The sequence below is a fragment of the Jaculus jaculus genome, chromosome 13 (assembly GCF_020740685.1).
Source record: "Jaculus jaculus isolate mJacJac1 chromosome 13, mJacJac1.mat.Y.cur, whole genome shotgun sequence".
Taxonomy (NCBI): Eukaryota; Metazoa; Chordata; class Mammalia; order Rodentia; family Dipodidae; genus Jaculus; species Jaculus jaculus.
This window is the reverse complement of record NC_059114.1, coordinates 10,665-36,271: the sequence shown is the minus strand read 5'-3', so window position 1 is coordinate 36,271 and position 25,607 is coordinate 10,665. Positions and strand designations below refer to the sequence as shown.

At 50.6% G+C, this 25,607-nt stretch overlaps 2 protein-coding genes across 5 annotated transcripts; one reads left to right on the top strand and one right to left on the bottom strand.

The window, feature by feature from the left end:
- On the top strand, window positions 1-21,158 carry LOC101594821 (proline dehydrogenase 1, mitochondrial). 2 transcript variants are annotated; one of them, XM_045132421.1, is made up of 14 exons: window positions 1-312; window positions 5,458-5,666; window positions 9,274-9,308; window positions 9,789-9,950; window positions 10,792-10,856; window positions 11,018-11,134; window positions 12,627-12,706; window positions 13,458-13,539; window positions 15,031-15,123; window positions 15,241-15,387; window positions 16,278-16,453; window positions 17,498-17,596; window positions 20,485-20,573; window positions 20,657-21,158. In XM_045132421.1, the coding sequence occupies exons 1-14, from the start codon at window positions 43-45 to the stop codon at window positions 20,842-20,844; spliced, it is 1,812 nt and encodes a 603-aa protein (XP_044988356.1). In that variant the 5' UTR covers window positions 1-42; the 3' UTR covers window positions 20,845-21,158. The 2 variants fall into 2 exon arrangements, with proteins under 2 accessions (XP_044988356.1, XP_004670808.1); XM_004670751.2 differs by having other exon boundaries at window positions 2-312; window positions 9,789-9,938.
- On the bottom strand, window positions 20,116-25,189 carry Dgcr6l (DiGeorge syndrome critical region gene 6 like). 3 transcript variants are annotated; one of them, XM_004670750.2, is made up of 5 exons: window positions 25,043-25,189; window positions 24,807-24,967; window positions 23,579-23,679; window positions 22,807-22,947; window positions 20,116-22,180 (listed from the first exon to the last, which is right to left on the bottom strand). In XM_004670750.2, the coding sequence occupies exons 1-5, from the start codon at window positions 25,147-25,149 to the stop codon at window positions 22,097-22,099; spliced, it is 594 nt and encodes a 197-aa protein (XP_004670807.1). In that variant the 5' UTR covers window positions 25,150-25,189; the 3' UTR covers window positions 20,116-22,096. The 3 variants fall into 3 exon arrangements, with proteins under 3 accessions (XP_004670807.1, XP_044988358.1, XP_044988357.1); XM_045132423.1 differs by having other exon boundaries at window positions 22,807-22,943; window positions 25,043-25,186; XM_045132422.1 differs by having other exon boundaries at window positions 24,807-24,931; window positions 25,043-25,186.
- Window positions 25,190-25,607: the final 418 nt, after the last annotated feature.

Sequence of the window (25,607 nt, the reverse complement as noted above, 5' to 3'; positions counted from 1 at the left end):
TGTAGGAGCGCTGGCTGCAGGAGAGCGCACAGCAGGCTGGTCATGGCTCTGAGGCGTCTGCTCCTGCTGCGCCCCGACGCGCCACGCCTTGTCTTTCTCTCCACGGCGCCAATGGCCCGCGAGCAGCTGACAGCAGGCTCGGCGCCCGTGCGGGAGTGCGGAGCGGCCAAGGTTGTTCGGCGGCCGGTGCCACCCGTGGACTTTGGAAACACGCAGGAGGCGTACCGCAGCCGGCGGAGCTGGGAGCTGGCGCGCAACCTGCTGGTGCTGCGCCTGTGTGCCTCGCCGGCGCTGCTAGCGCGCCACGAGCAGGTGCGCGGGCGGCGGGCGGCCTGGGGTTAGGGGCTGGGCGGGGAGCTCCGCAGCTCCAGGGAGCGGTTTAGAAATGCAAAGCGGGGTCATTCAAGCATTACTGGTAGCTGGTCAAGCCAGGAAGGGAGGCATTTCCTGCATGTCCTTTCGGACCTTGTGAAGTTTCTTGTTAATTACCAGCAACTACACACCAAGACTAGTGGTGTTTAATGTACGTATCGTTTTCAGAAATACAAAGTCTGACCTGAACCGCCAATTTAGCCTGTGGCCAGCTATTTGCAAACATGGCTACTCTGAGCAGTGGTGGGAAAATGAGAAACCCTCTAGACATTCAACTTTATTTTCTCCAAATATTTGTATTTGTTATAAGAACAAAGAGCCTAAACTCGGAGACACATAAACAGACGCAAACCTAAGACGCCTGGTGAAACATTAACGAGGAATACTGAGGTAATCGTGTCTGGGTTAAAGCTGCCTCCTCTGTCCCCCACCCCGTCTTTTTTTTTTTTTTAAACAATCTTATGTAGCCCAGGCTGGCCTTGAAGTCCTGATCCTCCTGCCTCCATCTCCCAAGTGCTAAATTACATACATGGTGATAGTCACACCTCCACTTTTGATCTAGACAGCCCCTTAATCCTGGTGTCCCTGCTGCCAGGACACACTGGGATTGGGGTACAGAAGTTGAATATTCAATGAGACTAGCAAGCACTCAACTTTAAACTGTAATATGGTAACTTTAAGAAGTGTGAAGCCGAGCGTGGTGGTGCTCACTTTTAGTCCCAGCACTTGGAAGGCAGAGGTAGGAGGATTGCTGTGAGTTCAAGACCACCCTGAAACTACATAGTGAATTCCAGGTCAGCCTGGATAACAGCGAGACCCTACCTCAAAAAAATCACACAAGAAAAGAAGTTTGAAGGCCATAATGTTGAATGCTTATGGTCTACAAGGCTGTATTATTTATTGAGTGAAAGTTATTATTGTTCATGCCAAATGTTAATTTTTGAGATTTACTTGGGGATACATTTCCTGAATCAAATTTGAAAGCGACAAGTGAAAGCTGTCATAGCTGGTATTCTTGATTGCTATAGCTTTGTTAGCACTTTGGCTGCAATGGAAACTGCTGTATTACACATGAAAATCCTAATAAATTCTGTATATCAGTTTAAAAAAAAGTGCGAAGGCCTTGAGGAAGTAGAAAGCAGAACACTGCTTAAGCCAGTTTGTTAGGGTTAAAAGATCATAGTTATCTCAAGGTGACTCAGGAACTGTTGGCAAGGAACTAGCTGTTGGCCCCCAAAGGTCTAGAAGATTCTTTGTGCAGGTGGTAGTGACTTCTCAGGTAAGACTGCACTGAAGACAGGCTTCATCCTGTCTCTCAAACCTCACCTGTAAATGGGATGCAGCATGTAAGCAGGAGCTTAGTCACATTAACAGCTTAGGTGAGACTACGGCAGGTGGAAGGTGAGGGCAAGTCACCCAGGCTGAGCATAATCCCTGGGGGAAACTTCACAGTTGGTTTTGGAGTCTAGGAGTGATGGTGACAGAAGTATGGTTCGGGGAGCAGAGTGATGGAGGAGGAGGGGCCCTGACTGGAGTGTGGAAGGCTGTGGGAAGCCAGGTCTCTGGCAGGTGGTGTGATGTCTAGCAGTAAAGTTCAGTGGAGGAGAATGCAAAGAGATGTGCAGGATAATGGAGACTTAGAGGAGAAAGGCCAATAGTGGGGACCCTTTGGAGGAGCCTCAACATCTGAAGGGCAGCTGAAAGGGATTAGCAAATTATAGCGGCACTTCAGTCTGGAGGGGTACCAGCTAGGTAGAGGGATAGAAGAGTGGTCAACCAATGTGGTCTCTGTAGAGGGCAAGAATTGGACCAGCTTCCTTGTAGGTATTTAGGTGACTTTGGCACAGAGTGAACTTCATTGAAGCCATGTCCACTTGTGGTTAGAGTGAAGCAGAGAATGGTAAGAGCTATTTCAGCTAGATATCTGTAGGTCCAGTACTGTGCTTGTCCCAGACTCAATACCAGCCATCCAGTTGAGAAGCTAGCAGCCCTGAGGGACCTGAGGTTTGATTCTAAAGGGAGTTAATCCCTATACCATCTATGCTAACCAGGCTACTGTGGGTGACCTGAGGAGGGATATATCATCTCTGTTTCTCTGGATCCTGCTTGGGGAAAGTGCTAAAGCTCAAGAAAGTGCTGTGAGCTCCTGGAGGAGGCAGCCCCTCCATGTGGATGACTTCTCCCAGGCTCCCTTTTGCCCATCCTGCATCCTGGGGAGCCTCTCAGTGCTGCTGGTCCATAGCCTCAGTACCCAGTGCTGAAGGGAATGGTTCAAAAGCAGAGCCCTGAACCTCAGAGCAACTTGCCAGATTCCAGACTAATGGATTGGTCTGAAAATAGTGCTGTCATCTAGCTTGGCCCACTGGAGAATTCCCCTACTGAACTACCCAAGATGTACAACTTTGTGGCTATAGCTGGACGGTGGTCATAGATCTGCTCTGAGAGGATCAAACTGTGGAGGGTAGAGTGGAGCTACCACCTTGGATCAGAACACCATTGGGAGCATGCTTGTCAGAAAGCAGCTTATTTAAGAAGGATTTATAAAATTCTGGAGCTCCCTTGCTTGGATTTGAGCCAGCATAGAAGAGGCAGGATGAAGATGACAATGGCTCTCTGGAGGCAGAGAGAAGAGAGGATTGACTCTACTATCATTATTTTCTAAACATTTGAGATAGGGTCTTGTTATATAGCCCAGGCTAGCCTTGAACTACTGGTCCTCCTGCCTCAGCCTCCTGAGTGCTGGGATTTAGTCATGTACCTTTCACTGTAGCCCAGGCTGACCTGGAACACACTCTGTAGCTCCAGGCTGGCCTCAAACTCATGGTGACCCTCCTATCTCTGCCTCCTGAGTACTGGGATTAAACGCATGTGCCACCACACCCAGCCTAGTAGGAGTATTTTACAGTGAGAATGAATGTCTGTATTACTGATATTTATTCGAGAGAGAGAGAGAGAGAGAGAGAGAGAGATAAAGAGGCAGAGAGAGAGAGAGGCAGGGAAGGAGAGAGGGAGGGAGAGAGGGAGAAGGAGAGGAAGTACTACTAGTAGTAGTGGAATGAGAAAGGCAGAGAGGAGAGGAGAAGAGAGAATGGCCATGCCAGGGCCTCTGGCCACTGCAAATGAACTTCAGCCACACGCACCACCTTGTGCATCTGGTTTTTACGTGGATACTGGGGAATTGAACCCCGGTCCTTGGGCTTAGCAGGCAGCTGCCTTAACTGCTGAGCCATCTCTCTAGTCCCAGTTTTAAATTTTCAAAGGATTTCCTTAACTGCATAGAAGTTAGGACTGTTCTGAGCTCAGGTAATAACAACCTGGAGCATATGTTATAGCAAGATGACTTTAAAGTAGCAGCCTGACTCTGGAGTTGTTGACCCTGCCTGCATACTTCCACCATTCTTAGTGGCAGGCCATTTCACTTGGTCAGGGTAAGGGAGTACATAACTGGCTTGGTTGGCCATTCTTTCTAAGCTGCCTCCTGTGGTAAGAAGGCCAGTGTGCAAGGTGTGTTGGGGCTTCAGCCTTTCCTCTGGACTGTTCCCTATCTGTGAATAGATCCAGTACAGAGCCAGCCCAGCTCCCACTCCTTCACTTGGTGTGGGCTGTGGCAGTCAATTGGTTAGTTATACTTAGATGGTGTGGCTCTTCTTTTTAGATGTTTTCCATAGGCCATTGCCTACCTTTACTCCTGTAGCATTCTTGAGGTCAGAGGTTCTTTTTTGTGCTGAAGGGTGTTTTTCAGGTCTCTGAGTCAGCTTTGCTTGCTGCTGGGTGATCTCTGATTTATGCAGAATCTGTCTTTTTGTGCAGGGATCAGGCCAGCTATGTCTTAGGCTTCCTGTCTCTGGCTTAGGCTCGGACACACAAGATTCTAGGCTCACACCACATGTCGACATGATTCTTTACCCTCTTGATAAAAGAACAAATGTAGAAATCCTACATCTTGCCCAGATAATGTAAAAGACCTGGCCCTCAGGGACACTTACGTGCAGCTATAGTCAGGAAGAATCTCCACAGAGTTCCAGCATGCATGACTATTCAGGACTGGTGTGAGATAAAGGCTTTTGACTTCTGAAAATGGGTTCCCCACTTAAGAGGTGTCTTGTCTGTGAGGTTTGAGAAACTCCAGTCCTTTTCTGTCTAGGTTGGGAAGAGGGGTTTCCCAGGGGAGGGATGGTAGGTATGCTTCTGTGCCATCAGGAGCCTCTGATTGTCCCTATGCCCCCTACCCTAGCTCTTCCCACTGTGAAGGTCTCCCTTGCTGTGCCCCTTCTTCTCTCCATCTAGATTAATTGCTTATGTCCCCCATGCCCTAATTCATGCCTTGTTTGGCATATCCCATTATGTCTGCTTCCTCCACTTATTTGAAGGAATGCTGGAAACAATTTGAGACAGGGTGAAATGTGACTGACAGGGAACATATCATTTCTATACAACTATCTTCCTTAGAGGCATATCCATTAGGGAAGCTGGTCAGTCTTTGATGAGCCTGTAGGATAGGCTCTGTAGACATGCTTTACTTTAGCCCAGTTCAGGTTCCATTAGACTTTTGTATAGCAAATGCTGTTTGGCAAGCATTTGAGTGCTGGCCTTGTGTCAGACACTGTTTTGAGGACTCAGAATGAAAGTGCACAAATTATTGAGAAATTTTGACATTTGCATTCTGGAGAGTTGTCTTGGCTCCTCTCCCTAGCAGGCCACTAATTATCATGAAAACTACTTCTGTTCCTGGGGAGACCAACTAGGCTCTTCTTTAACTACCAAGTGGTGGTCAGTCACCCCTCTGCAACCTGTTAGTGACCCATGAGCCAGTCTCCTTTGGGTAGGGCCCTGAAGAGAATAATGTGTTCAGAGCTACAGAGAGCCAGTGGGAAAAAGGGTTGAGAATCAAGTCTTGGTCCTCCTATTCTGCCAGGGTAAGGACTTGGATAAGTGGCTGTGACAGCAGAAACAAGCTGTTCCAAGTTATCTTCTTTATAAAACACAGGCTGTGGATGGAGTCAGTGTAAGTGCAGTGTGAGCAGGAGTTTCTGCCAGTGAGGGGAAGGCAGGTGGCCAGGTCAACTGCTTCCCTTTGTCTTTCAGCTGCTCCGTATTTCCAGGAAGCTTCTAGGGCAGAAGATGTTTGACAGACTGATGAAGATGACCTTCTACGGGCAGTTTGTGGCTGGTGAGGACCAGGAGTCCATCCGTCCCCTGATTCAGCACAACAAGGCCTTTGGTGTCGGCTCCATCCTGGATTATGGAGTGGAGGAAGATCTGAGCCCTGAGGAGGCGGAGCACAAGGAATTGGAGTAAGGGCTGCCACAGCACTGGTTTAACCCCAAAGTGTGCTGGGCTGTTGGACTTCGGCCTTGACTAGGTGGTGGCCAAGGCCAGGAGAGCTGTTGGCTTGATTACCAGTGGCCTTTATGGGTTGTGCCTAGAGTTCTTGCTTCCTGCACATGACAGCTCTGGGGGTTCATGGAAAGCCTACTGTGCACTTGAACCAATGGAGAGTTGAAGGATGGGTCTTCAAATAATAGTCCTTGGTCCTACCCAGCCTACCACCTAGGCCTATAGTACTGTAGTCTGTAGATTTAAGATGGTATTTTGCATTTTTGAGGAGTTGAAAAGTATAAAATAAAACCATATTTTATGACATGAAAACTATATAAAGTTCAAATTGCCTCTGCCCCTATAAGGGCAGAGTTGTGTGTGTAGCCTCCAAGGAAGCTTCTCTGGCTTCCTTCTTCCTAAAAAAAATTTTTAACTTTATTTGAGAGAGAATGAAAGAGAGAGATAGAGATTGAGTGAATGAGAATGGGTGTGCCAGGGCCTCCAGCTGCTGCAAATGGACTTCAGATGCTTGTGCCACCTTGTGCATCTGGCTTATAAGGGTCCTGGGGAATCAAACCTGGGTCCTTTGGCTTTGCAGGCAAGTGCCTTAACCACAAAGCAATCTCTCCAGCCCTCTGTCTTCCTTCTTAACTAGTTTTTCTTCCCAAGGATTCCTGACTGACTGAGTTGGCACCCCACCTTTGCCTAGCCTGTTGCAAACAGTTCTCAAATAGTTTCCTAATCTGCAGGTGTTCTGTCTATAGCATATGAAGCCTTATAGGCTGGGCCCAATCCAGGCATCCATGCTCAGGAGAATTGCAGCAAACAGCCGTGGAGTATGGTAGGTGGCCTGGAGTCTCCTCCTGCTGTCAACAACTTACTGGAAGGTCCATTTCTGGGCAGTGAGTGAAGAACATGGATCTCTCTGACTTGCCCTCTCGAGCAACTGGGCAAAGTGTTCTTAGTCTGCTTCCAGGGGTAGTGGTTGACTTACTGGAGGTCTGTACAAGACCAGCCCTTTCTTTGCAAAGTACTGCTGTTTTTGAACCTTGAGCTAGGCCCTTTCTTGGTTTAGGGTTCCATGGCACTGACTGCAGTTCAGTGATCCACATGGGGTTTAGAACAGGTCTGCTGTGGATCAGGCTCTGTTAGGTTTTACTCTGCCCCTCCCCATGTGGCTACAGGGAGAGGGTAGAAAAAGGCAGTCACATGGGGCCCCTAGCCTGGGAACAGAATGTCCATGGCTGGTCTCAGCATGCCAGCCTGTGGCTCATTGGCTTGGTAAGCCTAGCCCCTGCCTTGTGATTGGCTGTTTTGAAGGTGGGGAGTTCCAGCCCTAGCGTCCCCCTGTGAGCCTAACTGTTGCCTGGAGTCTTGGCTCCTAGCCTGTATTGAGGCTGCCTGTTGAATAACCGGTGGACCCTGGAGCCTCAGCCCATGCTGAGAAAGCACTTAGTGTTTTGAAAAGGGGGAGGAGGGCCGCTTGTGTTTTGCCTGCCTTCAGAATCCACCTATTTTGTCCTGCAAAGATTGTACCTCTGTCTGTTGGCTGCTATGTGTATCATACTGCTTGTGTAGGGGCCCTTCTTGGGCTCTGGGACACAAGCGTTGGCCCCTTCCTGGCCCAACAGAATGACCGTCATCCAATGCCAGCAACAGGTGATGAGTATGCATACCCTCCTCTGCTGCTGGTGGCTTTTTTCCAAAGGAGCTCAGGCTACAGGACTGGACTTGCAAGAGCTGCTCCAACATTCAACCCCATTGTGTAGCCTGCAGGGCCCACTGGTTGTACTTAGCCAAGTTACCAGCCTCAAAGACTTGTGTGGGGAACTGTTTCAGAATCTACTGGGGATTGTCCAGAGACATGTCTCCTAACTCTACTCTTGTCACAAGGGCCCTGGTCTTAGGCAAAGGAGCAGTGCTATGGCTTGCCCCTGGCTAATGGAAAAAGGAAACATGCATACCAGGCCTGCCAGTTGAGTCTGCTGGTTAAAGCATATGTTAGTTTGGGCTGTGTGGTTATAGAGCTGGACCTTCCCATCAGGGCTCATACAGATTCTGAGGCCCTGAGGCTCCTTTTATGACATTAGGGTTTCTGTTCTTGAAAATGCCCTCATTACCTCCTGCCTTAGCATTGGTATACCTTAGGGGATAGCTTTTTCCCTTTAGGGGCCTCAGCTGCCTGTCCCTGTCAGTAAGGTGGTGCGTGCTTCCTCACTGCAGACTAAGAACATTGTCATAGAATGACAATTCACCCTTTCCTGTTATGTCTTGTTAACATAAGTTGGCTGGTGCAATAGCTGCCTGCCTAGTTTCTTTGCCCTGGGATGAAACACCCCATGGGGAGCCCTAGGCAACTAAAGGCCTGGTTCCCCACCATGATTTCTGGCTCAGAGTCCTTAGATAAGGGTCTTGGGATGGAAACTGAGGGCCCAAGGGAATGCTTCCTGGCATAAGGCTCAGTGGCCCATGATTTGGTACAGGAGCAGTGAGGTCAAAAGCTGTTCTTATTAAGTTTGATCCCTAGCACTCACATATAAAGCCTGGCATAGCTGCACATGTCTGTAACCTCATCACTGAGGAAGGTGGAGACAGGAAGATCCCTGGGGTTCCCTGGTCAGTGAGCCTAACCAAAAAACTGGGAGCTCCAGGCTCAGTGAGAGATTCTCTTTTAGGGAGTAAAAGGTGGAAAAGGAAAAGAGAAGAACACCCAACATCTTCCTCTGGCTTCTGCATGCCTGCTCTCAGGGTGTGCATATCTGCACACACATATATCCTATTTGTAGATATGCATACATATGTACCAAAAAAGAAAAAAAAAAAAAAAAGCTACCCTGGAAAAGCCCTTGATGTGTCAGACCTTGAAGATGCAATGAACTAGGACCTGTCATTACTCCTTGCCCCGAGGGATGTTGGGGCAGAATCACTGTTCTTTGCTTTGAGACCAGTACAGTGACCTGTCCTAAAGAGGTTTTGAGTACCCCTGGATATGATGAAAACTGAAAAAGTTTTCAATTGGGGATACAAAGATTTCATTTGCATCTTCAAAGATAATTTCTGGTTGCTTCTTGGAAAATAAGTGTAAGGGTCATTGAATGAATCAAGGGGTTGGGTCTGAAAGGTTATGTAGGTGCCAGTCCTTAGAGGAGCCTGGAGACCCTAGATATTGAGACAGAGACCAGAGTAATGGAGCATCACTACAGGATTGGGGGAGGCCTTGTTTGCAAGGTGGCTTCTTACCTTTGTTCCACTTGGTTTTGCCTGACTTTGTCCTGTCTCTCCTGGGCAGAAGCAGTGCTTTCCTCACAGCTTGTGTCTAGAGTGAGCACCATGCCCTGTGCTTTGCTTTGCTTTGCCTCACCAGTTAGTGAGGGGTCCCACTCACAGGAAGCTAGAGGTTCTTGAGGCTTTGGGGCCTGTGGGCCCCAGAGGCTGCTACAACCTCCCTGACCCACATCGTCAGGCCAAGCCTAGGGTCAGGTTCATGGTCAGGCTCAATGCTCAGCCTCAGCTGCCTCTTCCTCTAGTCACCTGGAGTTCAGGTGATATGACTGTACCTTTGTCTCTTTGTCCTTCCTGCAGATCATGCACTTCTGAAGCAGAGAAGGATGTCAGTGGTAAGATCATGAACAAATGCTCTCTCTTGCAAACTTGATAGTCCAGGAGATGTCTGGGTTCAGGACCCATGTCAGCCTTGAGAAAAATGCCAGAGACTGCTGCCCATACCCATGGCTCTGGGCTCTGCTCTTTGTGCTCTCACATACATGAGAACATACTGGTGAGATACAGGTCCTACATATTTCTCATAGCCTTCCCAGGTTTCCTTGGCCCTCAGGTCACAGTCTGTGTGTTTGTGATGGAGGCTTCACCTTCCAGGCCTGGTTTGCCCCATGATGAGATTTGCTCAGCGGACCATGTGCTCCAGGTGGAAGGAACAGCTTGGGGAGGGGCCCATGGCTGCCAGGGAGGAGGGCAGATGCAAGTTGCTCATCAGGGCATGTTTGGAACCCTTCCTGAGGATGGTAGAACCTGGGATGTTGGCTTGTGTATGTGGGATAGGATGGCATTTATGCTCAACTGTGTGTCCACCTTCCCAGTCATGAATAAGAGGGAGAAGCAATACCAGGCCCACTCAGCCTCTGGAGATCGCAGAGATGGTGTCATCAGTGCCCGCGCCTACTTCTATGCCAATGAAGCCAAGTGTGATAACTATATGGAGACCTTCCTGCGCTGTATTGAAGCCTCAGGTGGCTGCCTGGGCAAGTGGAGAAGGTTGGGGCTGGAGTGAAGGGCTGGGATTGGAGACTATGCTGCATCTAGCCCCTTCCCAAAGGTCCTGGTAGCTCCTGCAGGGTACCTCCTGCTCTGCCCATGCTTCTGTCCTCCTGTATACAGTATCCTGATGTAGAATGCTAGAACTCCCAGCCTTGGAGTCTAGGCTTGATTCACAAAGCTATATACTCTGTGATAGGAAATCCTTCCCTGTTACAACCTTTGGAAGGTTGGGGGTGAGGAGTGAGTTAAGCTTTGATGTCACTGAGCCCCAGGGTCCCCAACAGTCCTTCCATGAGTGGCAGTGGGACTCATACCTTTTGAGTGTTTTTAAGTTCCTGGAGAAAGGGTACTAGCAAGCAGTGGTCTCATGGGCCAGGATGGCTCACAAAGACCAGCACATTGGCATTTTGAAGAGTGGTAATGCTTGTCCCCTGCCAACTTTGCCTGGGAGAAGACAAGGTATGTGCCCTGGCCCCTGCTCCACTTAGCATTTCTGTTCTGGGATCCATTTGTGGGTATCTTGTAGTACTGACAACGTGGGGAGGAAGCAGACAGGAAAATCATCAGGTATGCCCAACAATGCATGAGTCTCATTGGCTCCTTTGCCTGTTGCCTTTCTGCTATACAAATATTGCCTCATTACTCCTCACCTCTGTCACTGGGGCTCTGTAGCAGCCACGTGGAAGGATTTTTAGGGAACTGGTTAGAAGCTGGCTATCGAGCTGGTTTTGAGGAGCAGGGAGCCATAGGGTACATTTGCTTCTCTCCTTCCTAGGCATTCATCTCCCTAGGGACCCTCATGGCTCTTTCTTTGGCTTCTGACAGGTGGATCAAGTGATGATGGTTTTGCTGCCATTAAGCTCTCTGCACTGGGGAGACCACAGTTTCTAGTAAGTGGTAGCACTTTTTGTCTACAGAGGCTTTCCAGGCATTGAATGGCAAATGTGTCCAGACTTTGGTGGCTGTGATCTAGGGCCATAGAAGGGGTCCTTGGGGTTGGGGGGAGGGGACTGTGTATGTTCCTGAAAGGGGCTCAGGCCTGCATTTGCAGCTGCAGTTCTCAGATGTGCTGACCAGATGGAGAAGGCTCTTTCACCAAATGGCTGCAGAGCAGGGACAGGCTGGGCGGTCTGCCTTGGACACAAAACTGGAGGTGGAGGCACTGCAGGTACATAGGCCTTCCCCATTGAGAGTGTGAGGGGCAGGCACTATGCAGTGGCCTGAGGTGCTGTCCTGAGATGTAGGCCACGCCACATCTGCTAGGTCAGTGGGGAGGAGGAGGAAGAGCTGTAGTAGGAGGATTCCGAATGGCTCCATTGCCTACGAAGACAGAAACATGGGTGAGAGGGCTGGGGCTGACCTTGCAGTAGTGGACATGGGAAGTATTGGTGAGAGGGTTGGGGCTGACCTTGCAGGTATTGGACGTGGGAAGTATGGGTACGAGGGCTGGGGGATGACATTGCAGGTAGTGGACGTGGGAAGTGTGGGGGAGAGGGTTGGGACTGACTTTGCAGGTTGTGGACATGGGAAGTATGGATGAGAGGACTGGGGCCTGACCTTGCAGGTAGTGGACGTGGGAAGTGTGGGTGAGAGGGTTGGGGGCTGATCTTGCAGGTTGTGGATATGGGAAGTATAGGTGAGAGGGTTGGGGCTGACCTTGCAGTAGTGGACGTGGGAAGAATGGGTGAGAGGGTTGTGGCTGACCTTGCAGTAGTGGATATGGGAAGTATAGGTGAGAGGGTTGGGGCTGACCTTGCAGTAGTGGACATGGGAAGTATGGATGAGAGGACTGGGGCCTGACCTTGCAGGTAGTGGACGTGGGAAGTGTGGGGGAGAGGGTCGGGGGCTGATCTTGCAGGTAGTGGACGTGGGAAGTATAGGTGAGAGGGTTGTGGCTGACCTTGCAGTAGTGGATATGGGAAGTATAGGTGAGAGGGTTGGGGCTGACCTTGCAGTAGTGGACGTGGGAAGTATGGGTGAGAGGGTTGGGGATGACCTTGCAGTAGTGGACGTGGGAAGTGTGGGGGAGAGGGTCGGGGGCTGATCTTGCAGGTAGTGGACGTGGGAAGTATAGGTGAGAGGGTTGTGGCTGACCTTGCAGTAGTGGACATGGGAAGAATGGGTGAGAGGGTTGGGGGTTGATCTTGCAGGTAGTGGATATGGGAAGTATAGGTGAGAGGGTTGTGGCTGACCTTGCAGTAGTGGATGTGGGAAGAATGGGTGAGAGGGTTGGGGGCTGAACTTGCAGGTAGTGGACGTGGGAAGTATGGGTGAGAGGGTTGGGGCTGACCTTGCACGTAGTGGATGTGGGAAGCATAGGTGAGAGGGTTGGAGCTCACCTTGCAGGTATTGAATGTGGGAAGTATGGGTGAGAAGGCTGGGAGCGACCTTGCAGGTAGTGGATGTGGGAATTATGGGTGAGAGGGTTGGGGCTGACCTTTCAGGTAGTGGACGTGAATGCTGCACAGATTGAAGGGCATCATAGCCAGGTGGGAATATAAGCAGTGGCCTGAATTCAATCCTGTTCTTGCTGATGACGTGATAAAGTCAAACAGCACCCAGACCTACAGTTGTGGGGTGCGAGAGGGGGGTTGGGAATTACATGTTAGTGGTTTAAGAATGAAGGTATCAGCTCAGACTCTGTCTTCTAATTTCTCAAGGATAACATCGTGAAGATGGGTATAGCATCCAGAGCTGAGATTAAGGAGTGGTTCACACCAGAGACACTGAGTGTGTCTGGGTAAGAGCTGAGGAGGAGAGATACATCCACTCTGGTATAGCCAAGCCCCAGTGGCTTCTAATCCTTGTCCCTTCCTGAAAGAAGGCACACTGGGTCGGGGGTGGGTGGGTAGGTTGTGGTGACTGTTGAAAGAACTGCTTACCTGAGATGTATTGAAAAGGAGTTGACAGGGAGTTGGGAGTCCCTGGCACTGGGGTAGCATGGATACAGGCCTTCTTAGAGAATTACCTAGATCCCCAAGCAAGGATGTCATATACAGCCTTTTCTGAGAACTATACTGGCAAGTGAAAGAGCAGAGCCCTATGCCCCTTCCTCAGTGCCAGAGGGTGGGACTGAGGTCATTTGAACTCCTTAGTCAAATCAGGAGCTGGCTCAAATTTTGTAGATGGCCCTTGTTCAGCTCTGTATATTGCAGTTTCCTTAGCCCTGTGAAATCACATCTACCTCCTGCCTTGGTACCCACCTTTGTCTCTTCCCTGAGCCTAACCTGGCTATAGCATTCTGTAAAAATGTTCATGTTTTGGTTTTATTTTATTTTATTTTTTAATGAAGAACAGTATTCACATTTTGCCTCTTAAAACCAAATACCGAGGTGGGTTTCATAGGGGAAAGGCTCAAGAGTGGTCTTTTGGGGAATAGGTTAGTGTGGCTCTGGGACCCCCAATCAACCCTAGTAGCTGTAGGAAAAACTGGGTGGATGGACCAAGAGGTCCATCTGCTGCCTGCTCTGCTAATGTGCTCCATCCTTTAGCACTGTGGATCTGTTGGACTGGAACAGCCTCATCGACAGCCAGACCCAGCTCTCCAAGCACCTTATGGTCCCCAGTGTGCAGGTAACACCTACTTCTAAGCCCTGGAGGGAGGGAATTCAGCTCTCATCTGTCTTCTGCCCGTCAGGGGACTCTGAGACTGCTGTCCTTTTTGGCCCCACTTGGAAGAAGTCAAACCTATAATGTCCAGGATGTTCAGTGGGACAGTGACCCACATGGACCCTTGAGGCATATGAGGAAAACCTGCTAATCAGGGGCCTTCCCCAGCTCATCTAATCCTGTGTCAGGTCACCCCAAGTGCTGGTTGTTGGAATGGCAGCAATCATTTTATCCTTTCTCATGGTTTGGAGTTGACAGAGCCCAGTGGGGCAATCCTCATTTAGGGTTTCTACAAATTTGTGTTCAGAGGGTGGCAGGGCCAGGTGCTCATGGAGGTATCTCACTCACATTTCTTGAGGCTGATGCTAGCTATGGGCTTCCCAACCTGGAGGCTGGGTTTCCAGGTGAATGTTCTTTGGGGCAAGTGCAGGGGAGAAACTGTTAATCTTGTGCAACCAGACCTTAGAAGTCACACAAAGTTCAGTTTGGCAAAGTGAGTTGCTACACCAGCCTGTGCTGAGGGAGAGAGAAAAAGAACTGCATAGAGCTTTACCTGCCATGGGATTTGAGGAGGGAGCAGGAGCATGTCCTGCAAATACTTTTCCATAACATTCCCAATCCTGCAGACTGGGGCTTAGCCCCAAACTTTGACCGATTATCTTTGAACCTCAGGATACAGTATGTTCAATACAGCTCTACTCCAGGGTCACCAATTTGTAGAAACTTAAGCATGCATGTGGATGCCCAGTGAGATGAGGCTGTTTGGGTCAGTGGAGGGACAGCTTGTTAGTACTCCAGAACCCTGAACTTTGGTGACGGGTGAGTGGGAGGCCCAAAGCTGCATGGTCTCTCTAGAGTATGCCCTGCCACCTATAGTCAACAGTCCACTACTGACCTTTTTGGCTCCTTGAAGGCCACCATCTTGATACCCTTGCTGCAAGTTGGCTAGTACCCTGTGGCCATCCTGTATATCTGTAGCCATGGATCTTCTTCTGGAGACCTTTTCTATTCCAATTAGAGCCCTCTGCCTGACTGAGGATCAAGGCTCATTTATGTTGCCTTGTATAGGGAAGTAACCCCTCCTCAGTGATAGGACCCTCTGAGTATCCTAGCAAGCTATGGAAGCAAACATCTTGGAATACAGACTTCAGCCTGATGCCATCAACATAGGCACTACACTCATTCACATGTAAGACAATAAGCTTGTCAGCCATGGGGTCCAGGGCATCTCATCGCTGTGTCTAGTCACCCATGGGCAAGGAACTGACAGGTAGCTTCCCTGGCCCTGGGGCAGGCACTAGGGTGCTGCCAGGCTCAACTGGCCCTCTATCTCTAAATATGAGGGAAGTAAGGGGGTATTGGGGACACCAAGTACAGCACTGTTGACAGGTATTACTCTAGCTTCAAGGTGGAGCCTTCTAGACCACAGTGGCTTGACCACTGCTGCTTTCCCAGACAGGACAGCTGGAGCCCCTGCTGTCCCGGTTCACTGAGGAGGAGGAACGACAGATGACAAGAATGTTGCAGAGGATGGATGTCCTGGCCAAAGTATGAGCAGTCTTACGTGGGGATGGGATGCAGGGCATCAGTGGATCCAAGACCTGAGCAGAGGGAAGGCATGGTCTCCTTCAAACCATAGCCTCTCTCTCCCTGTGCACCTCTCAGAAAGCCAGGGATGCAGGTGTGCGGCTGATGATAGATGCAGAGCAGACCTACTTCCAGCCAGCCATTAGCCGCTTGACCCTGGAAATGCAGCGCAGGTTCAATGTGGACAAGCCAGTCATCTACAACACGTACCAGTGCTACCTCAAGGTACGGATGCCAGCCTTCAGAAACTGACTGCAGCTCTTTTCTGTGGAGCCCTGCAGTATTTGCCTGACACTGCTCTGTGCAGAGAGGCCAGGGGCAGTGGGACAGGTAGAGGAGAGTAGGCTGCTAACCCTGGGCCAGGCCCCACTGACCAGTAGCCCTGACTGGCCCTGCAGGGGGTGCTGGGGCTGGAGTAACTACTACAGAGGAGGAAACAGGTTTTCCAGGACTCTAACCCTTGTTGCTCTACTGGGTTTAGGAACTAGACAAGAGTGTGTGGTGAAACGCTTTCAGATGGGCTTTAAACTTCTAGATTTTGATGGCTTCGTGGATGACCATTTCTTTTTTTTCCATCTTTATCTCAGAACCCTGTTGAAGAATCTCACAAAAGCTCTGGGTTCCTCCCTAGAATACTTAATCCAGACTTGGGGGGAGGCTCCAGGGGCCCAAAGGACCTCCAAATATAGCTCTTCATCCAGAGGTTGCTAAATTGCTAGGGGTCTGTACAGGTCCAGAGCACAAGGGGATGTCAGGCACTGACAGGACATGGTGTATGTGTTGGGGGAACATTCCAGGCAGGTGGTTTCAGCATGAACTCTGGTCCTCTGCTGGCCAAGGTGACTCGAAAATACACAGTGATGCCAGGCAACTAGGCTGACCTTGTCTCCCAAGGCAATCCCAGGCCACACATAGGAGGCTTCAGGTGGTCTCACTGTCACTCCTTTTGGAGGGGGGCAGAAGTCAAAGGTCCAGCTAACCCACATCTACTTTCAAGATTTTTTTTGTGGCAAGTCCTTCAGGTAGCTGCTTCCTAGCCTGAGTGCTCCCCTGGTTCACATTAGTGAACCAGGAAGCCCCTGTTCTGCCACCAGCGGGAATCTTTGGCCCTGCAGGATGCCTATGACAATGTGACCCTGGATGTGGAACGGGCTCGCCGCGAGGGTTGGTGTTTTGGTGCCAAGCTGGTACGTGGTGCATACATGGCCCAGGAACGTACCCGGGCCATGAAGATTGGCTATGATGACCCCATCAACCCTACGTATGAGGCCACCAATGATATGTACCATAGGTAAGCCGACCTCTTGAGCTTTTGTGCCTACCTGGGTGGGGAGTGGACCTCAGGAGGTACTTAGTATGAGCTGGCCCCATTCAGTCAAAAAACCTGCAGTGAGTGATTTATCAGGAGGGCAAAGGTGCCCTTTCTTCTGCTTATGTCATTTTTTTCAAAAACATTTTCTCTTTTAAATATGGAGAAGTCTACTATGCAAAGCTAGCCTTGATCCCCTCAGCCAGCTCCTGTCAACGTAACCTAAGAGATGTAGCTCAATTAGTAGAGTGCCTGCCTAACATGAACTAGGCCCTGGGTTTGATACCTAGCACCAAATAAATTGGATGTGGTGGCACATGCCTATAATCCTAGCACTTGGGAGGTAAGGGCAAGAAAATTAGAAGTGCATGGTTATCCTTGGCTATAATCGTGTTTGAGGCTAGCCCTGTATATAAAGAAAATGTGCTCAGGGTGCCCAGCCTATCCCATGTAGCTAGCTTGACCAATTTGTTCTCCAGCTTGCACAGTGGTCACCAGCAGTGGCACACCTGTACTCTCTGCTCTTTATTGTGGAGATCTTTTGTTCATCACGAAGAGTCCAGCTTCCTTCTTTTCCTTCCAGGGGGCTTTTTTTTTTTTAATTTTTTTTTAGCAAATCTGAGACCCTGTGTTATTTTAGGCGCCACTGCCCTTTGGGCCATAAGCATTTCCAGGAGCCTGCTGTACACTTGGGCAATACCATACATGTCTGCCCCATCAGTATTTACACTGTACCCCCTATCCCATGCCCCTTGCGTTTTTACTTGAAACTTCCATCTCCAGTATTAGTGCAGAGCAGCACTGCTAGTTGCCACCACAGGGCACCCAAGATTAAATGACCAAGCTCTGTGGTCTTTTCTGGTTATTGTACATTCACTGAAGATCCTGTTCCCTTTGCTGTAACATATGCAGCAAGAGGTTGTGTCTGGGGCACAGGTGGCTCATGTTCCTAGAAGTAGAAACGCTTGCCAGAGGAGGTGTCAGTGGTGGTGAGCCTGAGTCACGTGGCACTGTCCCTGTCCCCAGATGCCTCAACTATGTCCTGGAGGAGCTGAAGCACAGCACCAAGGCTGAGGTGATGGTGGCCTCCCACAATGAGGACACAGTACGCTTCACACTGCATAGGTAAGTGCCATCGGCCCAAGATGGAGGACTCTCTGTGGTTGAGGTGGGTTGGTTGTGACCCAGGGCTCAGAAAACGCACAGCAACCTGTTGTGTGCCACTGGGTGTTTCAGGGGCCATATCTGTGGAGCGAGCTAGCACAGTTGTCAGCTCCCCAAAGACCCCACACTTGGCTGGCATTCTTCTTGTTGCCCTTCAGGAGTAATAAGGCTATTTACAGTTACATTAGTTTTTAAAATTAATATTTAACTTATGAAAAATTTTTTAAAATATTTTTTATTTTTTATTTTTGAGAGCGACAGACACAGAGAGAAAGACAGATAGAGAGAGAGAGAGAGAATGGGCGCGTTAGGGCTTCCAGCCTCTGCAAACGAACTCCAGACACGTGCGCCCCCTCGTGCATCTGGCTAACGTGGGACCTGGGGAACCGAGCCTCGAACCGGGGTCCTTAGGCTTCACAGGCAAGCGCTTAACCGCTAAGCCATCTCTCCAGCCCAACTTATGAAAATTTAAAAAATTCATCAAGTGATTAAAATGGCTCACTGAAAGGCACAGACTTGGTATTAGATCTCATTACCCCTTGGGGAGCCTTGCTGGTGTGTTGCTTTGTTTTAAAGTTTCCTTGACATTGAAATTGCAATGGAATTTTATGTAGTCTGTTTTCTTTTTAAGTGTTTGTCTCATGGAGCACAACTTTGGTAGAATTCTGGAAATGAGTGAAGTCCAGTACTTTCACAATAGTTTTATATCTTATATTGTTGTCCCTAAAGCCCCAGAACCAGGATTCTAATGACTGCCTCCAGCTTCATGTTTAAGGAGTTTGGGCACAAAAGCCTGGTGGACAGTGGCTTTGTTGGTCCTTGGCCTCCTGGAAGCCATTCTGGGGCTCTACTGCACAGTGGGTCAGCCCCACACTGTCTGTGCTAGGACACCTGGTAGAGTTTCCTAAAGGAGCAGTGATGTCACAGGACTGAACAGTGGGCCAGGGACATAACCAGGCACTGCCTGGAGACCTTGACAGATGGCTCTAAAGTTATTCAGTGACCTCAAAATCCATCCTTTGTTCATGATATTTTTCTCAGCCTGAAATCACGGGGCATCCTGATCACAATTACGCAACAGAGTCAAGGGACACTAGCAAGGGAGGGGTCAGCAGCATCTCTGCACACATTCACAGCTGAGATCTAGACGTTGGAGCCCAGAACAGGGGAAGAAAAAAGGACCTGGAAGATAAACCTCCTGCAAAGATCCCTAGTGCTCCAGGGTGGCCTGGGGCAGGCAAGGCTGGGGAACCCAGAGATGGTGATGAAAACAGAAGTGTTGGGGGAGGGAGGAGAAGCCCAGGCATTATCATGAACAGGGTGGGTATGAGGAGGAATGCAAGTGTGGATATGCTGGGTCTGGTACTTGGACATAGGAAGCTAGAGATGAAAACATGGGAATCATCCATCACCAGGTAGATGTTTAAATGAACTAGTCAGGTACTGGATAATTGCCCTCTACCTCTAAAATGTGAGCAGTGCTAATAGAAATATAATCTGAGGGCTGGAGAGATGGCTTAGCAGTTAAGTGCTTGCCTGTGAAGCCTAAGGACCCTGGTTCGAGGCTCAATTCCTCAGGACCCATGTAAACCAGATGCAGGAGGTGGTGCATGCATCTGGAGTTTGTTTGCAGTGGGTGGAGGCCCTGGCACGCCCATTCTCTCTCTCTCTGCCTCTTTCTCTCTCTCTCTCTGTTGCTGTCAAATAAATAAATAAAAATAAGCAAAATATAAATAATAAATAAATAAAAGAAATATAATCTGAGGGATGGGAAGATGGTTCAATGGTTAAGGCACTTGCCTGCAAAGCCAAAGGACCCAGGTTCATTTCCCCAAGGCCAGATGCACAAAGTTTTTGCATGCATCTGGAGTTCATTTGCAGTGGCTAGATGCCCTGGTATGTCCATTCTCTCTTTCTTTGCAAATAAATAAATAAATATCTGTTTTAAAAAAAAGGGATTGAAAGATAACTTAGTGGTTAAGGTGCTTATAGGAGTATTACCATGAATTCGAGGCCACCCTGAGACTACATAGTGAATTTCAGGTCAACCTAAGCAAGACCCTACCTTGAAAAACAAAACAAAAACAAACAACAAAAGAAATATAATCTGAGCCACAGCTACTGTTTAAAACTCTCCAGTACACAGGTTAAAAATGAACTTCAGAGCCGGGCGTGGTGGCACACGCCTTTAATCCCAGCACTCGGGAGGCAGAGGTAGGAGGATTGCCATGAGTTCGAGGCCACCCTGAGACTACATAGTGAATTCCAGATCAGCCTGGGCGAGAGTGAGACCCTACCTTGAAAAACCAACCACCCCCCCCCCCCGCAAAAAAAAGAACTTCAGTAACATCTTAGGGCTACGTGTATGGATCAGTAGTAGAGCACTTGCTTAGCATGTACAAATCTGTTCATTCCAGGGGCCATATTTTTTTGGCAAATCTCTAGTATCCTGTGTGTACATATGAGACAGCTGAAACACATTTCTACTCAAACCAGCATGTTGTAAAGCAGGCTGTATGCACACTGTATGAAGGAACAGTCAGAAAGGGGAGGATGAGGCAGGGGCTGGGTACCAGTCACCAGAATCAATTCCCAAAGGGCTATAGGGATTCCTGGAGGGAAAAGGAGAGCCTTGCTATGTGAGCCAAGGTGTTTGGGGGCAGCTCAGTGAAATCCTAATAGAAAGACCTGGTTGGGGTGAAACAGTCTCATGCTGCAGGGTACAGAGGTTAAAATGTAGAGGTTCAGCGGGGGGCGGGGGGCAGTGGTGAGAACAAGGGGCTTGTAGCTTTATAGGGGCCTTGTACCCCCTGGGCCTGGCCTTCACCTGCCTGGATCCCCATTCACAGGATGGAGGAGCTAGGCCTGCATCCTGCTGATGGCCAGGTGTGCTTCGGACAGCTGCTGGGCATGTGTGACCAAATTAGCTTCCCACTGGGTGAACTGGGTTTTCCTGGGCAGGGTGGTGGTAGGGTCCCTTGGTGCATGTGGGCACTTACAGCTACTCCCGTGTGTGTGCAGGCCAGGCAGGCTTTCCCGTGTACAAGTACATGCCCTATGGGCCTGTGATGGAGGTGCTGCCCTACTTGTCCCGCCGTGCCCTGGAGAACAGCGGTGTCGTGAAGGGTGCTCAGCGTGAGCGGCAGCTGCTGTGGCAGGAGTTGTGGCGGCGGCTACGTACTGGCTGCCTCTTACACCACCCAGCCTAGTGTCCAATGCCAAGCCCTCACCCAGGCCTATGTCACTCAACCTGATACTTCTTAGGGCCTCACACTGGGTAGGGATTTGGGTGGAGCTGGAGGGCCACCCTCTGGGATCCCCCTCCCCCCACAGGAGCAGGCACTCAGGCAGGGCCTCTGGGAACTGTCTAATAGGCCTTCCAATGAATGATTTTCGTCCACCTCTGCAGCCCCCATGGTCCTGGTCCAGAAGTATGGCCTTCTGTTGGGGTTCTGTCAAGGACTGCTAATGGGCAGAGTTCTGGATAGGATGTCTGCCTGTTCAATAAATCATCATTCTGCAACTGAGAGCCTTCACCTCTCTCCTGGTGCCTGCACATGAAGTCAGCTCTAGAAAGCAGGATGTCATGCGTGGAAATGGAATAGTCTCAGGCAAATCCACCCAGGAATAGACCTCTAACTAGCCTAAGTGACACCCAGACATCTTCCATTCTACAACTCAGAAACCATGGTAAGTACAGACAGCACACAGACACTGAGGTCCTGCTCCCCTGACCCCTTCATGCCTTTACTTCAATAGCCTGTGACCCACCAAGGTCCTGCTACTCTGATAGGGTCCTGACAATTCTGTGGCATGCATTCCTGTTTCCTCTCATGCTTTCTAATACCATAGAGAGAGTTTGGGGGGGTGGTCCTTGTGCTCTGGGGCCTGTGTAGGGGTCCTGTGTAGATGGCAATGACAGAATGAGGGCTAAGGTTGGTTGGGTACCCCAACAGAAAGGGGGCTCCTACTTGAGGCCTCTGCTATGTGTTGGCTGCCACTTGGCTAGCTCCAATATGGCCAGAGCTACTAGGAAAGGATCCTGCATGAGCTCTGTTTGTTGTAGACTGCATAGACACATGAACAATGTGCCTATGTATTTCTCTGGGCCACACAGGGCTTGGGCTTTGGAGTCCCTTCCATTCTGAAGCTGCACCTGCCAGGAGAAAGCTGACACCAGAATAAGCCTGGGGCAGAAGGGAGGGTAGGATGTGCTAGAACCAACAGTCTCATTCACTACCCAGTACTGGAGCCATTAGCAGGCAGGCAAGGCCTCTTTCATGACACCATTCTAGTATCTAGACAAAAGAAATCCCAAATATGGGTGACAGGTGTAGCCAAGGTCCACCTGGTCTCCCTTTAAAAAGATGACACCTGCCAGCTGGAGAATCAGTGACTCCCTGCAGCTTTCTGGCAACACTGGATAAGACTGCACTTCTGGCCAGCAGGAACCACATCTGGTCACAGGGCTGCCTTCCCTGCCTGACAGCCCCTCTGCTGCAGCTTCCGGATGAGTTCCAACAGGTGCATTTGCAGCATCAGCTCCTGTGATGCAGAAGGAATCCTGTAAGGGCCAGAATGATACATGGTGCCCTCTTACTCTGGCCTATAGGTGAACACTGGGGCTTAAGAGGATGACCGGCAGTGAGGCCAAGAGACTGACTTCCTTGTAGGGGCTGGCTGTGGCCTGTCAGAAAGGAGAGAACTTGGGCCTTGGAATCTGTTGGGGTCAGCAGTCTGACTGGTATGCTTAGAGTAGAATGCAGGAGGGGAGCAGAAGGCTTTGTGGAATGCAGCAGGGTAGGGACAGATGGGTAGTATTCCACAGCCATCTTTCTACCCCAGGCAGTAGGACTGGCCTGGGTGTCCTTCCTGGGACTTCACTTCTATCTCACTCATCTACCACTGACCCTGGGCTTCACTAGGAAGGCTTCACCTGGCCTTCACTTCTAAATGGAGTGGTAGCCAATGTCCATAATCCCAGCACTCAAGAGGATCTCAAGTTCAAGGCTAGCCTGGACCTTGTCTCAATTAATTAACTATCCCTCCACCCCCCCCCCCGAATTTTTCCAAACTGACAAAATTAAAAAGCAACAACAAAAACCCTCCAGATAGAACTGGATCCTTGGGCCAGGGACACAGGATGTGGTGGGGCTGGTCTGGGTACTGACCTGTGGGTTGGTGGTTATGTAGAAGCCAGCCACTCCTGCCTTTTCAAGTGTGCTCTGCTGGTCAGCCACCTTCCGGTCCAGCTCCAGGACGATCTTGCGGTCCATTGCTTGCTGCTCCTCCCGGATCCGCTGCTCAACTGCCTGCCATAACTCAGAGTGAGGGTTGCTCCAGCCTGGCCCTCTGACAAGTGATGCCTCAAACATAGGTTCCTGCTTTTCATTTACTCCTGGCTACTTTGCTCATCCTCAGTGACTTTGGCCTCAGGACCATGGTCCTCTCCACACCCTTGTCTCTACCTTCTGAGCCTCACCAAACCATGTAGAGGGGTTCCAAGAAGCAGTGCAACAGCTCCAGCTGGGGCTGCCTTGGGACCTGTTACATACCCCTGTGGCCACCACCTTCATCCCCTTCTCTGTAGCTCCCTGGTTATGTGTAGGTCTCCAGCTGACCCTGAGCTAGAAAGATGTGCCCTTCCTGACTGGCTGTTACCCCACCATCACATTTCACTGCTGGAGACCACTGGGTACTAGTCATTACCTGCTCTGCGAGCTATAGTACTCAAAGAGGTGCTGTTTGGGGAGCAAGGTTTGGGCTATTACTCCCCTCTTAGCCCTGGCACACACTAGTCTCTATAGGGAGAAGCTGTGTGCCTGGACTCATCAGGTCTCCAGCAGCCCATCAACCCCAGGCCACTGAACCCCTCTGCTGAGCTAGATGGTATACCTATAAGGAGCAAACCCCAGTCATCCCACCTTATTCCTTATTCCGTACCTTCAGTTCACGCTGCTGAGCCGCTTGGAGCACAGGCAGGTTGTGGGGCCGGCAGGACTGCTGGGCTTCCAGATGCTTCTGCCTCAGAGCTTGCCTGAGTACTGGGTGTGGGGTGGGGGATGCGGGCTATCAGCAACAACAGGAATTGGGAAGAGGAGCATCCCAAGGGCGAGGAAGTGGTATAGGAAAGAGGCCAAAGGGGAGAATGGAGTACCCAGCCCAAGGATCCCTTCTGCTAGAAGCTTTGCCCTGCAGGCCTGCCCTCACACCTACAGGGTGTACCAGAAGGTGCTGATAGATGGTGGTGCAAGTCAGGCAGATATGCTGGTGGGACCAAAGACACAGTCCAGGCTCAGGACACCCAGCGCTGGGAGAGGTAATGGGAGCCTGTGACGGGGGTGGGAAGAGGAGGGGGCTCCGGACTCAGGTGGCACAGTCCTTGCTGAACTATAGAAGTATTTAAGAGCAAAAGGCCTATAGGAGGAGAGGCAACGTAGCCAGGACAAAGTGACAGGCAGGAGCCTGTGTTTGATGCATCATTGAGCAGAGACCAGAGTTAGTGGACTGCTGTCTGCCAGCAGTACAGCTGTGAACTAACCTTGGTGACACCCTTCAGTGTGGGCAGAGCAGTCTCATCACAGAAGCCATAGGATGGTTAAGGGTGGGTACAGACTAGGGAAGCCTGTACTATGAGCCAGTAGGTTTTGTGCTGGGGAATCAGTTGCTCTCAATGGAGCTCATCCACCCTACCAAGCAAAGCACCTAGTCCCCAATGAGCTGTGCTGTATACATGGCCGCGTGCAAACTAACTGCTCTGATGGGAATGGTTAGAGCAGGAAGGGGGTGTGGGATGACAAGAAACTCCTATCACAAAACAACGCCAACACCCTGTAATGTGTCTAACCATTAAACAGCTGTGTCCTCAGCAGGGAGGATGGCTGGTAGGCCTGAAGAAAATTCACTGTAGGACATCTATGTTCAAAGGCCACCACCACTCAGGTCTGCCAGGGGATCAGACCAAGCACAAAACCCTGGGAAGGGACACAGGGAAGCTTAAGCAGGAAGTTTCTAGAAGGCATGCTAAGGCAACTGTGCGACTAAAACTGGTGCGATTCAACAAAATCGCTAGTGAAGGCTCTCCATTCTTGATCCCGTCCACCATGAGCTGCTAAGGCGAGGGAATGTCCCGCCCAGCAGAGAGACGGAGGATGCAGTCGTTCCCCCATACCTCGGTGCTCGTTCTGCAGCCGCAGGCGCTGGTTGTACAAACTCTTCTCGGTGAGGTGCTGGATCTCCAGCAGTCCCTGCACGATCTCAAACACGGTACCGTCGAGCAGCGTCAGGGCCAAGTCGCTGAGCGTGGTGTAAGAAAGGCGCTGTTGGAAGGAGCTGCGGGCACAGGACACCGTGAGCGCGGGCCGACCGAGGCCCTCGGCCACGTTCCTTCCGCCCGCGGCCACACACCTGGGAAGCTCCTTTACCAGGCTCTGCAACGCCGACAGCAGCTGGTAATGCCGTTCCTGCTGCCGGGCCGCGTCCGACTCTTCCACCGCGGCCGCGTAGCGCTCCATCGCACCCACCCCAGCCCTACGGCGCTCGCCACCGAGACGCGCGCCCCGGCGCCTGGCGTCCGGCCGGCACGACGCAACGCAACGTGCCCCGCCCCTTGACGTCAGTCTGTCCGGCCGCCTGCACGCCCGGGAGGCTGCGCGCCCCAGAAAGAGGCGCGTCCTGCCCCTTGATGGAGGCTCCTCCCGGCCTTTCGTGATCCCGCCCGACTCGGTTTCCAGACTGCGCGACCTCAGCGGCGGGGAAGACCTGAGCTCGCGGTCGCAGTATTTCTGACGGGATCCCTAACATTCTGGGTGGTCTGGCCTTCAAGGAAGCCTGTCCTGCCGCCCGGTCCACGGGGCCTGAGGCTTCAATCCCTGTCCGCTGGAGGCAAAAGCCTTTCAAGGCAGGCTTTGTCTTCTGCAGCATTCCACAGAAAAGACGGCCAGAGACAGCTGTCCACCCTGTTCACCAAGGC

Excerpts from the sequence above, each read along its gene's own strand:
- LOC101594821 (XM_045132421.1), top strand. The coding sequence starts at position 43 with ATGGCTCTGAGGCGTCTGCTCCTGCTGCGCCCCGACGCGCCACGCCTT. Across the intron at positions 5,667-9,273 it reads GCGGAGCACAAGGAATTGGA|ATCATGCACTTCTGAAGCAG; the intron begins GTAAGGGCTGCC and ends TCCTTCCTGCAG. Across the intron at positions 15,124-15,240 it reads GGATGGATGTCCTGGCCAAA|AAAGCCAGGGATGCAGGTGT; the intron begins GTATGAGCAGTC and ends TGCACCTCTCAG.
- Dgcr6l (XM_004670750.2), bottom strand. The coding sequence starts at position 25,149 with ATGGAGCGCTACGCGGCCGCGGTGGAAGAGTCGGACGCGGCCCGGCAG. Across the intron at positions 23,680-24,806 it reads GCTGCAGAACGAGCACCGAG|TACTCAGGCAAGCTCTGAGG; the intron begins GTATGGGGGAAC and ends CCCCACACCCAG. Across the intron at positions 22,181-22,806 it reads ACATAACCACCAACCCACAG|GAGCTGATGCTGCAAATGCA; the intron begins GTCAGTACCCAG and ends TCTGCATCACAG.